This window comes from Bos taurus, chromosome 27 (genome assembly GCF_002263795.3).
Source record: "Bos taurus isolate L1 Dominette 01449 registration number 42190680 breed Hereford chromosome 27, ARS-UCD2.0, whole genome shotgun sequence".
NCBI lineage: Eukaryota > Metazoa > Chordata > Mammalia > Artiodactyla > Bovidae > Bos > Bos taurus.
The window spans coordinates 34,856,039-34,871,843 of NC_037354.1; the positions used below are offsets into that span (position 1 = coordinate 34,856,039).

Consider the following 15,805-nt stretch of genomic DNA (forward strand, 5'->3'; position numbering starts at 1 on the left):
TGGTGCCCCTTTTCCTCTCTTAGTTTGTCTTGCTGGCTGTGTCATTTCTACAGCTTCCTTTGTATGGTTCTAAAAGGAATTTTAACAAACCACACTTAGATTCCATTTCAAAGTTTCCTTTGCCTTTCCTCAGCAGAGTATAACCAATACTGTATTTAAGAATAGGGACACAGTTGAAGAAAATTGCTTTCTATTGTCGTATCCAGGGTCAAGTTCCATATTCTTGATTTCTCCTTGTTTGAAAAGACTTTTTAAAAAAAGATATGAAGTCGGCAGTAGCACAATTTAAGAAGAAAATTTCTTGTAAAAAAAAATAGTTAATATTGCTAGTTTCCTCTTTCTCTCCCACCATAGCAAATAAAAGTTGTTAGAAAACCATCACATGGAGAAGGGAAATTACCAGGAACTTCCCCCAGAAGAGCGTGCGTGCTAATTCGCTTCAGTTGTGTCTGACTCTGCGACCCCATGGACCGTATGCTTATTTGCTCCTTTATCCCTACTGAAGGGTTTGAACGATGTCCACATTGTCATCACAGACCCGCTGTGCGCAGGCGCAAGCATTTGTCTGCAGTTCCTTCTTTCGGCCCTGAGTGCCCAGCCACTCAGGATGCCTAACGATGAGCCAGTGCAGCTGAAAGCTAATTTGAGGCCCTGGTCATCACCCCCAGGGCTCGGGGCAGAATGCTGTACTCCGGAGGGCTTCTGCCCGCGAGCCTCAGGGATACCCAACGGTCTCTCACCTGGCTCTGCTTCCTGCGCCCCAACCCAGCCATGTTCCTACTCCTCGCACTGCTTGCTGCACTTGGAGGGCTGCTCGCCAGCCAGGGTAAGACTTCGGAGCCTCGACTTCCTTCTCCCTCTCTGCGTACTGAGCAGAGCTGGGATCTTCCAAAACAATTTCTGTAGCTCTAGGATACCTGCCGCCCCTCCCTGGGATTCTCTGATGGTGGCTTCCTCCCACCCCCAGCCACCCCCGGACCAGGATAGGGGATGGAAGATGTTAGCCAAGGATGCAGTGTCTCAGCCGCTGAAGGTCTTTCTGGATCACCTACTCTGTAGCCAGAGGACTTAGCCAGGTTCGGAACTGGCCTGGCTTTATTCCTCAGAGACCTGAGGGAAAGGCTTCAACGTAGTTCTGGAAACCAACAGGATGGTCCTGCAGCATTGTATCTGTTCTCTGTTCATTTGTTTGTTTCCTAGCCATTTTTCAGTGTGCCATTGAAAATCTGTTGAAATCTGTGGACCAAGGTGGACACATGTAGATAAATTGATTTACAATTGTAGACCTCACCATGGACTCGGAGCTTAAGAATCCATGCTTGTCTTAGAGGACTGTTGCAAAAAAATCCCATTTTCTTACTACAGATTCTGAGGGAATGTTCCTATATGTCACAGTTCCACAGAAGATAAGCTCAAATGAGAGTGAAGATTGGGAGAAGCAGGTAAATGATCAAGCATATTACTTTTAAAGATGGAGTGAAAATAATTCAGGAGTGTGGGATGGACATGTACACACTGCTCTATTTAAAATGGATAACCAACAAGGACCTACAGTCTGTATGGCACAGGAAACTCTGCTCAATATTTTGTGGCAGCCTGGATGGGAGGGGAGTTAGGGGGAGAATGGATACAGGTATATATATATGACTGAATCCCTTTGCTGTCCATCATGAAACTCGCACAACATTGTTAATTGTCTATGCTGCAATATAAAATAAAAAGTTAAAGAGTATCAGTTTTATAATTTAAAAGTTTAAGACTTTTTATTTACCTTTGCATTGAATCAGATCATACTGATTTGTTTTTGCTTGCAAAGCCACATGTTTTTATTGCTAATTCCTGGGACCTTCCCTTCATCTCTCAGGCTCTTCTGAAGCACTTGTTCACAATTTTCAAGAAATATTAAATACTATTGATGAATCATACTGGTAGAAATAAACAACATTAATTAAGTGTGACAATGGTTCAGACTGCAATTTATGGAAAGAAAACATTATTAATGGCCACAGTTAAAGTGACAGAAAAAATGGTTTTGAGTAAAATTTAGACCTGAGAATCTGACCCAGAAGCATCAGACTTATTAGAAATAATGGCCAAAGAAAAAGAAGACTAAAAATATCACATTTGCCTGAAATGTGATAATATTTAAATAACTGAAGTAAACAACCTGAAGTTTAAAGTGATAGATGTCACATTTACTGACAATGAGAGCATGTCAGTAAATATTAATTGGAAAAAGAATTTGAAAAATGTGCACTGCTACTAAAAACTTATTAAATTGAAGACATTCCATCTTGAATATTTTCCTGATTAAAATACTTCAAGTTGGCATAATTATACTGTTGTAGATTGCAGACCAGAAACTAGAAGTCATAATACAGGGGTTTAGATTTTCATATGGTTAAGAAATGGGGTCAATATATAGAAACCCTGAGAAAATGCTTTCAGTTTGATGGAACAATTTTTGAAATGAGTATGTAAAAAAAATTTAAGACTCCAATAACTCTATTTTGACGTACAGTATCAGAATGTATTATGATTATGTTCACTACTGAAAAATTATAATAAAAACTAAACGTACAAAACTGTACTTGAAAATCATAATAAAATAATTTCCTTTAGAGTTTTTTTTTCATATACTACTCTCATTTAATTCTCACATTAACCTTTTGAAATATTTTATATTATTTTCATATATATATGTGAGAAAGAGGATTACAGATGGTAAGGTAGTCAGAGTTATCAGTTTGAGGACATGGAGTCACAACTTTAATTTATGAATCTTTTTCCATTAAGAGTAAACTACCTACTGTTGAAAAAATATTTGCATATAAGCTTTTTTTTGCTTCCATTTGCATGTATATTGTCATTGCATGATCACTTTAAACTTCAAGTTGTTCACTTGTTCCACAGTTATCTCAAAGTATATAGCAACAATGCAGGATGTGAAATACAGTGTCTGTCTACATGTTTTGAAAGCTATGTATGTTTCATTACTGGTAATCGGTCTGTTCATATTTTCTATTTTTTCCTGGTTCAGCCTTGGGATTTGTACCTTTCTAGGAATTTATCCATTTCATCGAGATTGTCCATTTTCTTGACCTATAGCTGTTAATAGTCTCTTATGGTCTTCCCTGGTGGCTCAGTGGTAAAGAACCCGCCTGCCAATACAAGAGACGCGTGTTTGATCCCTGGGTCAGGAAGATCCTGTGGAGAAGGAGATAACCCACTCCAGTATTCTCACCTGGGAAATCCCATGGATTGTGGAGCAAAAGAGATTGACATGACTTAGCGACTAAGCAACAACAATAGTCTCTTCAGTTCAGTTCAGTACAGTCGCTCAGTCATGTCCGACTCTTTGCAACCCCATGAATCACAGCATGCTAGGCTTCCCTGTCCATCACTGACACCCGGAGTTCACTCAAACTCATGTCCATTGAGTCGGTGATGCCATCCAGCCATCTCATCCTCTGTCATCCCCGTCTCCTCCTGCCCCCAAATCCCTCCCAGCATCAGGGTCTTTTTCAATGAGTCAACTCTTTGCATGAGGTGGCCAAAGTACTGGAGTTACAGCTTTAGCATCAGTCCTTACAAAGAACACCCAGGACTGATCTCCTTTAGAATGGACTGGTTGGATCTCCTTGCAGTCCAAGGGACTCTCAAGAGTCTTCTCCAACACCACAGTTCAAAAGCATCAATTTTTTGGCACTCAGCTTTCTTCACAGTCCAACTCTCACATCCACACATGACCACTGGAAAAACCATAGCCTCGACTAGATGGACTTTGTTGGCAAAGTAATGTCTCTGTTTTTTAAGATGCTATCTAGGTTGGTCATAACTTTCCTTCCAAGGAGTAAGCATCTTTTAATTTCATGGCTGCAGTCACCAACTGCAGTGATTTGGGAGCCCCCCAGAATTAAGTCTGACACTGTTTTCACTATTTCCCCATCTATCTGCCATGAAGTGATGGGACCAGATGCCATGATCTTAGTTTTTGGAATGTTGAGCTTTAAGCCAACTTTTTCACTCTCCACTTTCACTTTCATCAAGAGGCTTTTGAGTTCCTCTTCACTTTCTGCCATAAGAGTGGTGTCATCTGCATATCTGAGGTTATTGATATTTCTCCCGGCAATCTTGATTCCAGCTAGTGCTTCCTCCAGCCTAGCGTTTCTCATGATGTACTCTGCATATAAGTTAAATAAGCAGGGTGACAATATACAGCCTGATGTACTCCTTTTCCTATTTGGAACCAGTCTGTTGTTCCATGTCCAGTTCTAACTTATGGTCATCTGTATTTCTGTGGTGTCAGTTATAATTTCTTTTTCATTTCTGATTTTATTAATTTAGGCCCTCTTTCTATTTTTAGTCTTACTACAGCCTTGTAATATTGTTTGAAATCACAGAGTGTGACATCTCTGGCCTTGCTTTTCTTTTTCAAGATTGTTATAGCTATTAATGTTCTGTTTTAAGATTGTTTTCTCTATTTTTGTGAAAAATGACATTGGAATTTTGATAAGGATGCATTGACTCTATAGATCACTTTGAGTGGTATGGAAAAGTATTATTCCCTTCAACTCGTAGACATAGATTATTGTGTCTACTCTAATTTTATTCATGATTGCTTTTTAGTTTTCAGTGTGTACGTTTTTCACCTCCTTGGTTAAATTTATCTGTAAATATTTTATTCTTTTGTTCTTATTGTAAATGGGATTGGTTTCCTCTTTTTCTTTTTAGTAGTTCATTGTTAAGTATATATAAACAATGCTTATTTTTGTATTTTGGACTTGTGTCTTAAAACTTTTCTGAATTCATGTATTAATTCTGATAGCTCTTTGGCATCATCTTTAGGGTTTTCCATATATGTGATCATGTCATCTGCAGATACAATGTTACTTATTTCACCCCTTTTGTTTTCTCTGCTTAAGAGAAGCTCCCGTAACTAGGTGATTTCGTAGCCAGTTCCTCCAGCGCATCTGTATAAAGTGGGGCAATATGTGTGGACAAATTCCATTGAGGGAGAAGCTGGAGAGTTAGTTTTATAATGATCGTTGGAATGAATCAGAGCAAGAAAGCACAGGGAATGCCCTCACATCTGTCCAAGTTCCCAGATGACGGCTCTTTAGGCACCCAGTCAGCTGCCAAGTACAAGTTATTTAGAAGCTCAGCCCCCAGGCAGCAGCCTGGGAAGTATGCACTCAAACCCTTTCCACAGAGAACTTGGGACTTTTATGTTTTTTCCTGTCCTGTCTGCCTTGAGCCCAGGAAGATAGTCCTGGGATGTGCTTGCATTTCTGTATAAACATCTTCTCTTAAGAAGACTCTGGGAACCTATAAATGCTGACCCTGTCAGATTTCAGAGTTGGGTTATATGGGATCCAAACCTTCAGGTGGCAGCCTTAAAAGTTGAGGCTGCATTGCCAATATTTTCTAAGTAGAAATGGAATATAGACTTTAAAAATTGTGAATTGCTATATTATATATCTGTAACGTATAATATTATACTGTGTGTGTGTGTGTGTGTGTGTGAGTCACTCAGTCATGTCTGAGTCTTTGCGACCCCATGGAGTAGCCCACCTGTAGGCTCCTCTGTCCATGGGATTCTCCAGGCAAGAATACTGGAGTGGGTTGCCATTTCCTTCTTCAGGGGATCTTCCCAACCCAGGGATCAAAGGATCAAACTCAGGTCTCCTGCATTGCAGGTGGATTCTTTACTGCTGAGCCACCAGGGACATCAGTATACTTCAATTAAAAAAAAAATTGAGATTCTCATTGTATAGAGAAGCTCCTATTAGGAAGAAACTGGAGACTTGGTTTTCTTGTTGAATTGAGCAAAGAGTGGGGGAGGGTAGTCAGGGGAGGCGCCCATCAGCCCTTTTAGGCTGGTATCCCTAATAGCAGTATTCTGGTAGTATCTCTGATAGCAGTATCCTGGCAGTATCCCTAATAGTGCACATGTGTAGTCTGATTCGAAGCTGGACCTTCAAGCTGCAACTGAGAATGTGAGTAGTCCAACCCCTTATAGGAAGAAAGTGAGAGCTGGGTGCTTTGGCCTGCTCCATCTATAACGCACCTGGGAATAACCATGAGATGTGCTCATAGACACATGAAAAATCTGCTTCTTTGTTTAATGGGAGACTCATGGAGGCCAAGTCCCAGTGGCTTTCTGAACTAGGCTACTTGGAAGCCAGTCCCTTGGGTGGCAGCCTTAAAACTTGTGCTGCTGAGTGGACCTAGAGATTGTCCTACTGAGATAAGTAAGTCAGACAGAGAAGGAACATAGTATGACACCCCTTATATGTGGAATCTAAAAAGAAATGATACAAATGAACTTACAAAATGGAAAGAGACTCACAGACTTAGAAATAAGGACAGAGATAAGGATGAGGTGAAGGGATAGTTAGGGAGTTTGGGATGGGTTGTACACACTGCTATATTTAAAATGGATAACCAACAAAGACCTACTGTATAGCACATGGAACTCTGCTTAATGTTCTGTGGCAACCTGGATGGCAGGTGAATTTGGGGGAGAATGGATACATGTATATATAAGGCTGAATCCGTTTGCTGTACACCTGAAACTATCACAACATTGTTAATCGGCTATGCCTGCTTTGTTGCTCGTTGCGTCTGACTCTTTGCAACCCCATGGGCTGTAGCCTGCCAGGCTCCTCTGTCCATGGGATTTCCCAGGCCAGAATCCTGGAGTTTATTGCCATTACCTTTTCTAGGGGATCTTCTTGAGCCATGGATCAAACCTGGGTCTCCTGCACTGCAGGCGAATTCTTTGCCATCTGAACCACCAGGGAAGCCCTAATTGGCTATACTCCAATATAAAACAACAACAAAAAAAGTTGTGCTGCTGGATGCCTGGTCCAAACCTTTTGGTGCTGAGGGAGATACTGAGAATTGGGGCTTCTCTCCTGATTGGAAGGTATTTTGCCAGGGCTGGGTTTTATGGTGTGTGTGTGTTTTCGCCTTTCCTGCCCTTTTGCGTGGTGGATATTTTCTCAGTCACCCAGTATTGAGGAGCCCCTCTGCTGCTTTCTGGATTTCTCTCAGAGGCAATTGACCCATGCAAAGCTTTTATTTGATGTAACTGTGGGAGGAAGATAAGACCAGAGCCTCTTATCCTGTCATCAGACTTATTTCATGTTCCTGGGTATGTTTATTTTTGATTGGATTAACACTGCTAATTTTGTTTGGTTGACTGCTTAACTTTGTGATTTTCCTTTAAAATGTATTATGCTTTGTTTTGGCAGGCAGTTAGGTTACTTATGAACCAGATTGAAAATGTCATGTTTGTACTGTCTTTGGTGGGGCTTCCTTGGTGGCTCAGTGGTAAAGAATCTGCTTGCAGCGCAGCAGACTTGGGTTTGATACCTGGGTCGGGAAGATACCCTCAAGAAGGAAATAACAAACTGTTCTAGTATTCTTGCCTGGGAAATCCCATGGACAGAGAAGCCTAGCAGGCTACAGTCTATGGGGTCGCAAAGAATGAGACACGACTGAGCGACTAAACCACAATGTCTTTAGGATGAATGTCTCGAGTAACCCTGACTCTAGTTTCTGGGTTTCTAGGTTAGTTTCTCCTTAACACTAAAATGTGACCTTTCTGTGATCTTTACTGAATGGCATGAGTGTGTTCAGTGATATTTTTCTCCTCTGGTTGGTCAGACCTTGAATGTCTCCCAGCACTATATGAGCTGTGGGTTTTAATCCTCAGCTCCCCAGTTCTTTGCCCATGGTGTTGGACAGACCCTAAATTCACAAAGTGGTTCCTACCATCTAGTGTTCAGACCGTTGAAGAAGCTCCACCTCTGAGTATGGGAAAAACCTGTGGCTTCCTTCCAACCAATAGGATATGGCCCAGTAGATGGATGTACCTCTGAGGATCATATTTTGTTAAAGGACAAGGATTGGATTTCGTGCCTGTATCGTTCTTTTATATAAAACATGTTTTGCTAGACTCTCCCTCACTCTCCGGATGATATTTTAAAAGCAACCTGCCGTACTGTGTACTGTGTACATCTCCTGCTCCTGGACCCCTTCCCAGCAAGGTGATGAGGACCATTACAGTTTACTCCCTGTGGTCTCACAGCTCGTATTGCTGGAGCCCCAGCATTCTTCCCTAGCTTCCTTCTCTCAGGTCTGTCTTTAGCTTATATGTGAAGCATTGCAAAGCAGCTCTAGTGTTTGAGAGTGTGTATTTATGTATTTATAAACACATTATTGTTTCATTGTATTTGGTGTAGCATGTAAGCCTACAGTCATGCCTCATTCATTTTGGCTAAAGATGAGTATGTTTTTTATAAACATAAACAGTAAGATCTAGTATTAATACATAGTAAATTTATATTTCTTCAAAATATAGCTTTCATCTCTTCTTTTCAAAAGCCATTCCCTACATTTATTGCCCTCATCCTGAATTTATTAAAAAATTTTAAATTCTTGCTAGTTAGAACAATAAATTCTGAAGGATATATGTTTTTTAAAAATGGATTGGGTGAGTCTTTTTTGACTTTAGTGAAAAATACTTTTTGATTTTATTATTTCTAATTTACTTAATTACCTTTATTTGCTTTATTTTAGGTGACTTATATCATTACCATTGATAACAAACCATACACTCTGCATCTCAGAAAACAGTAAGAAATGATTTTCCCTTAAAGCTTAGAATTTACTTTTTAAAAAAATGTTTTTGTACACTATTTAAATTTAAGCATGCAGCAAAATGTAGGCTGTTTAATTAGTTTTTCAGTTTTGGATTCATTAGTTCCTGAATATTAAGTCTACAAGAACTTTGAATTTATTTTCCAGCTTGTTATTTTTAAATAAATCTATGCATAAATAAGTAAGCATTTAAATCCACAAACTCAAGAACTGCAAGTTATGTGTCAAGTATATCCAACATGCAATCAAACATGTATATATCATGTGGTTATTGGCAGAAAATTGAACTAGTGGCATATTTTGTGTGGAGGTTTTAATTATATATGTATTTATTTTTAACAACTTTATTTGGTAAATTATGTGTATATACATATAATCATAAAACTCTCAAGTGTATAATTATATAAGTTTAATATAGTATCACAATTTTCAACCATAAATCAGTTTTAAAACATTTCATTCTCCACATTAGACCTGTCATACTATTTCACATTTAATCCCTGTTATCAGCCACTACTCTGGAAAACAAGCAATCTATTTTCTGTCTCAATCTGTGTTTGTCAACATTTTATATACTCAAATAGCCTCTTCTTTGCCTACATCTTTGAAAATATGTATCTTTAACAACTGTATTTTGTCTGCCTGCATTTTTGTGGTTGAGTAAGGCTTGAGAAAATTTTCCTTACTTAATTCATGACGATTCTCATCTAACTCATGGTCATTAAACTCATGTTGGTCTTTAGGATCACTACCATTTCATTAAAAAAATATTCTTTGGTAAGATCATCAATGATCCTCATGTTTCTAAATGCCAGTTACTTTTTATGCTTCATTTTTCTTTATCAGTCAGTGGCATTTTGTGTAGCTGAGTAGCGTCTCCTCCTTATAAAAGTTTCTTCATTTGGCTTCCAGGACACAGCAAGTCTCTTGGTTTGTCTCTTATCAGTGTACTCAGTCTTTCTCAGATTTTGTTTTGTTTGTTTTCTGATTTGACCTCCTCTCTCTCATCTTAGGAGTACTCCCTGGTGCTATTCTTAAACCCCTCTTTTTTCCCTAGCTGTTCTCAATCACCTGGTTCTTTCATCTGCTCCTATGGGTGTATTGATTACTCCCAAACTTATATCTTTATTTCTCTTTAGTGAACGCCACATTTGTGTATTTGACTTCTTATTTGATAACCAAGAGTTTGCTGTAATTTTAATATTTAATGTGCCTAAAATATACTTCTGGTCATTTTTCATAATTTGTCTTTTCCTCGGGGATTTAGTAAATGGCATGTCTACTCTTTCAGTTTCTCAGAACAAAAATGTTAGTCACTTTTGACGTCTTATGTTTTTCTTTTGTTTTCCTCCGCATCTAGTGGATTACTAAATCCCATGTGATCTACCTTCAAAATGCATCCAACAGAAATCAAACCAATATTTTAAAGTAATCATCAATCAATGAAAAATAAATAATTATTTTTAAAAAATGCATTCAGCAATTGGACCTCCACCACTGCTACAATCCTAGTTCAAGCTACCATCATGTATTTACTGGATAATAGCCTATCATCCAGCTGTTGTAGCCTAGCTGATCTCTTTGTTTGTGCTTATCTGTCCTACAGTAGGTTCTCAACAGGACTTTCGGTCTGATTCTATTAAAATGTTGGTCTGATCCTGCACCTTTCCTGCTCAGAATCTCCCAGTGGTGGCTTCTTATCTCTGGGACATCACCTCTTACTATTGTCACTTGTCTTGTCTCCATACTTCACCGCAGGTACTTTGCCCTCTAGATGGTCTTCGTAGATACACAACCTATCTCTGCCTCAGGATATTTGCATTTCCTTCCTAGATCTGTGCAGATCCAAGGGCTTGTTTTTCAGGTCTTCAGTAATCAAATCACTTAGCCTTTCCTTGCCATCCTGTCTACATTTGCAACCAACCTTCAGGCCTTATTTATTATCACCTAACATGGCTCAGACGGTAAAGCTTCTCTCTACAATGCGGGAGACCTAGGTTTGATCCCTGGGTCGGGAAGATTCCCTGGATAAGGAAATGGCAACCCACTCCAGTACTCTTGCCTAGAAAATCCCATGGACGGAGGAGCCTGGTGCAGGCTACGATCCGTGGTGTCTCAAAGAGACAGACACGACTGAGCGACTTCACTTTTACTTTCACTTTCAACATACTAGCAGTATGTGTCTTATTGTGAGGAAGACCGTGGTTTTGTCTTTTCTATATTGCTGTACCCCAGTGCCTTGAATTGAATCTATCAGATTGTTGGCACTCAGCAAATATTGTTGAATGAAGACATTTGTAGGCACACACACAAATATCTGAAATGGAGGATTCAAAATCTATTCTGGTGTTAAGAAAGCCCTAACTCTCTGAGATGCCAGGTCAGAGAATTTACACTGTGAGGGCATGCTAAAATTACTCTAAATAAAGAATATGCTTATATGAATCCTATATATTTTACTCTTATTTTTATTATTTTAATGTTTATGTTTATAGTAAATTCATGACTCAACCACTTTTAGTTTTTGTTTTCCTTAGCTCATTTGTATCCCAGAACTTTTTGGTTTATACATATAATGAGACTGGATCTTTGCATTCTGAGTCTTCATATTTTAAGGTAAGACCCAGATGTCGTAGACATTCATTACCACACATTTCTTTATTCAAGTGGGCTTACCATTACCATTGGGATATGCTTGTTCCATCTTGGCAGTTTCATACAAATATTTTATTCCATATTCCATGTATGATAGGGATGAAATCCAGATCCAGAGAACATGTCTGGGCACCTCATTGGTATAAAATAAAGAAATGTGTCAAATACTTATTTTCCTTGAAAACTACATTTATTTTTTGTTTTTTTTTTAAATATAATTTTATTTATTTTAATTGCAGGCTAATTACTTTACAATATTGTATTGGTTTTGCCATACATCAACATGAACCCACCACAGGTGTACACATGTTCCCCATCCTGAACCGGCCTCCCACCTCCCTCCCCATACCATCCCTCTGGGTCATCCTAGTGCACCAGCACCGAGCATCCTGTATCACGCATCTAACCTGGTCTGGCGATTCGTTTCATATATGATATTATACATGTTTCAATGCCATTCTCCCAAATCATCCCACCCTTGCCCTCTCCCACAGAGTCCAAAAGACTGTTCTATACATTTGTGTCTCTTTTGCTGTCTCGCATACAGTGTTATCATTACCATCTTTCTAAATTCCATATATATGCATTAGTATACTGTATTGGTGTTTTTCTTTCTGGCTTACTTCATTCTGTATAATAGGCTCCAGTTTCATCCACCTCATTAGGACGGATTCAAATGTATTCTTTTTAATGGCAAAGTTATGACCAACCTAGATAGCATATTGAAAAGCAGAGACATTACTTTGCCAACAAAGGTCCGTCTAGTTAAGGCTATGGTTTTTCCAATGGTCATGTATGGATGTGAGAGTTGGACTGTGAAGAAAGCTGAGTGCCGAAGAATTTATGCTTTTGAATAAATTGGAGAAGACTCCAATTTGTTGGAGAAGACTCTTGAGAGTCCCTTGGACTGCAAGGAGATCCAACCAGTCCATTCTAAAGGAGATCAGCCCTGGGTGTTCTTTGGAAGGAATGATGCTGAAGCTGAAACTCCAGTATTTGTTCACTTCATGTGAAGAGTTGACTTATTGGAAAAGACTCTGATGCTGGGAGGGATTGGGGGCAGGAGGAAGAGGGGACGACAGAGGATGAGATGGCTGGATGGCATCACCAACTCAATGAACGTGAGTTTGAGTGAACTCCGGGAGTTGGTGATGGACAGGAAGGCCTGGCATGCTGCGATTCATGGGGTTGCAAAGAGTCAGACATGACTGAGCGACTGAACTGAACTGAACTGAATACTCCATTGTGTATATGTACCACAGCTTTCTTATCCATTCATCTGCTGATGGACATCTAAGGTGCTTCCATGTCCTGGCTATTATAAACAGTGCTGTGATGAACACTGGGGTACATGTGTCTCTTTCAATTCTGGTTTCCTTGGTGTGTATGCCCAGCAGTGGGATTGCTGGGTCATAAGGCAGTTCTATTTCCAGGTTTTTAAGGAATCTCCACACTGTTCTCCACAGTGGCTGTACTAGTTTGCATTCCCACCAACAGTGTAAGAGGGTTCCCTTTTCTCCACATCCTCTCCAACATTTTTTGCTTGTAGACTTTTGGATCGCAGCCATTCTGACTGGCATGAAATGGTACCTCATTGTGGTTTTGATTTGCATTTCTCTGATAATGAGTGATGTTGAGCATCTTTTCATGTGTTTGTTAGCCATCTGTATGTCTTCTTTGGAGAAATGTCTGTTTAGTTCTTTGGCCCATTTTTTGATTGGGTCATTTATTTTTCTGGAATTGAGCTTCAGGAGTTGCTTATGTATTTTTGAGATTAGTTGTTTGTCAGTTTCTTCGTTTGCTATTATTTTCTCCCATTCTGAAGGCTGTCTTTTCACCTTGCTTATAGTTTCCTTTGTTGTGCAGAAACTTTTAATTTTAATTAGGTCCCATTTGTTTATTTTTGCTTATTTCTAATATTTTGGGAGGTGAGTCATAGAGGATCCTGCTGTGATTTATGTCAGAGAGTGTTTTTCTATATTCTCCTCTAGCAGTTCTATAGTTTCTGGTCTTACATTTAGATCTTTAATCCATTTTGAGTTTATTTTGGTGTACGGTGTTATAAAGTGTTCTAGTTTCATTCTTTGACAAGTGGTGACCAGTTTTCCCAGCACCACTTGTTAAAGGGATTGTCTTTTCTCCATTGTATATTCTTGCCTCTTTTGTCAAAGATAAGGTGTCCATAGGTTCATGGATTTATCTCTGGGCTTTCTATTTTGTTCCATTGATCTATATTTCTGTCTTTGTGCCAGTACCATGCTGTCTTGATGATTGTGGCTTTGTAGTAGAGCCTGAAGTCAGGCAGGTTGATTCCTCCAGTTCCGCTCTTCTTTCTCAAGATTGCTTTGGCTATTCGAGGTTTTTTTGTATTGCCATACAAATTGCAAAATTATTGTTCTAGCTCTTGTTGTTGGTAGCTTGATAGGGATTGCATTGAATCTATAGATTGCTTTGGGTAGTATACTCATTTTCACTATATTGATTCTTCCGATCCATGAACATGGTGTATTTCTCCATTTATTAGTGTCCTCTTTGATTTCTTTAACCAGTGTTTTATAGTTTTATATATATAGGTATTATTCCTAAGTATTTTATTCTTTTCATTGCAATGGTGAATGGAATTGTTTCCTTAGTTTCTCTATTTTCTCATTATTAGTGTATAGGAATGCAAGGGATTTCTGTGTGTTGATTTTATATCCTGCAACTTTACTATATTCATTGATGAGCTCTAGTAATTTTCTGGTGAAGTCTTTAGGGTTTTCTATGTAGAGGATCATGTCATCTGCAAACAGTGAGAGTGTTACTTCTTTTCCAATTTGGATTCCTTTTATTTCTTTTTCTGCTCTGATTGCTGTGGCCAAAACTTCCAAAACTATGTTGAATAGTAGTAGTGAAAGTGGACACCCTTGTCTTGTTCTTGACTTTAGGGGAAATGCTTTCAGTTTCTCGCCATTGAGGATAATGTTTGCTGTGGGTTTGTCATATATAGCTTTTATTATGTTGAGGTATGTTCTTTCTATTCCTGCTTTCTAGAGAGATTTTATCATAAATGGTTGTTGAATTTTGTCAAAGGCTTTCTCTGCATCTATTGAGATAATCATATGGCTTTTATTTTTCAATTTGTTAATGTGGTGTATTACATTGATTGATTTGTGGATATTGAAGAATCCTTGCATCCCTGGGATCAAGGCCAGTTGGTCATGATGTATGATCTTTTTAATGTGTTGTTGGATTCTGATTGCTAGAATTTTGTTAAGGATTTTTGCATCTATGTTCATCAGTGATATTGGCCTGTGGTTTTCTTTTTTTGTGGCATCTTTGTCAGGTTTTGGTATTAGGATGATGGTGGGCTTATAGAATGAGTTTGGAAGGTTACCTTCCCCTGCAATTTTCTGGAAGAGTTTTAGTTGAAAACCACTTTTAATAAATCTTTATGATACAGAAACTTATTACTTTCAACTGTTTTAATGTTTTGAATATTTATAACGTTTGCCAATACATTTTATGCATGAATAATTTATTTATTGGCTTCACTGTACTGTTTTTCAGATGCCTTGTCATTATCAAGGATACATTGCAGGTTTCCCAAATTCAGTCGTGACACTCAGCATCTGTTCTGGACTCAGGTAACAGAATCTTGGGGCTTCCCCATAACTCAGTGGGTAAAGAATCTGCCTGTGATGCAAGAGACCCAGAAGAGGTGGGTTAGATCCCTAGGTCAGGAAGATCCCCTGGAAGAGGGCATGGCAACCCACTCCAGTATTCTTGCTGGAAAAAATCCCATAGACAGAGGAGTCTGGTGGGCTACTGCCCATCCCTGGTGGCTAAAAAAGTAAAGAATCTGCCTGCAGGGCAGGAGACCCACGTTCAGTCCCTGGGTTGGGAAGATTCCCTGGAGAAAGGAATGGTAACCCATTCTAGTATTCTTGCCTGGAGAATTCCATGGACAAAGGAGTCTGGTGGGCTACAATCCATGGGGTCCCAAAGAGTCAGACATGACTGAACGAGTAACACACAACAGAATCTTTGAGGTTATTTATACATGAAAAATTAGGATATACTTTAAAATAAAATTTAGTGGCTGCAAAACACAAATCTGGGATATTTAAGGAGGATTCCATTCGGAATGTTTTCTTCATGATGGCCTTAGTTTTTAATATTAATAAATGGGCCTTTACAGTAACCATTGAAGTGAAATCACTAACTGAAGTTATGTTCAAGATATTGAGGAGAAAGAGACAGATGCGTTAAAAAAAAAAAATTCAAACACACCCACCCGCTAAATCCTTTAGAATATCTCCCTGGATCTCCCTGGATGTTATTGTTGTATTTTGTATCAGCTATCTGGAATAGTTATGGAAAATTACATTAAGTAGTTACTTAACTAAGCGTAAGTTGTATATTCTCAGTGTAGGTGTGCTTTGTATCAGATGTAAGACGACTAGCTGAGAAGGTACCTCAGAGGTAAAAGGGCAGGGGT

At 39.0% G+C, this 15,805-nt stretch overlaps 1 protein-coding gene across 2 annotated transcripts in view; it reads left to right on the plus strand.

Moving 5' to 3' along the window:
- Positions 1–720: 720 nt before the first annotated feature.
- ADAM18 (ADAM metallopeptidase domain 18) overlaps positions 721–15,805 on the plus strand; it is a 111,582-nt gene continuing 96,497 nt past the window's right edge. For both annotated transcript variants that reach the window (XM_024986398.2, XM_059882370.1), the window contains exons 1-5: positions 721–826; positions 1,366–1,442; positions 8,590–8,645; positions 11,208–11,286; positions 14,875–14,951. In XM_024986398.2, coding sequence (XP_024842166.1) covers positions 772–826; positions 1,366–1,442; positions 8,590–8,645; positions 11,208–11,286; positions 14,875–14,951 — 344 coding nt within the window. In that variant the 5' untranslated portion in view covers positions 721–771. The remainder of the gene's footprint in view (positions 827–1,365; positions 1,443–8,589; positions 8,646–11,207; positions 11,287–14,874; positions 14,952–15,805) is intronic.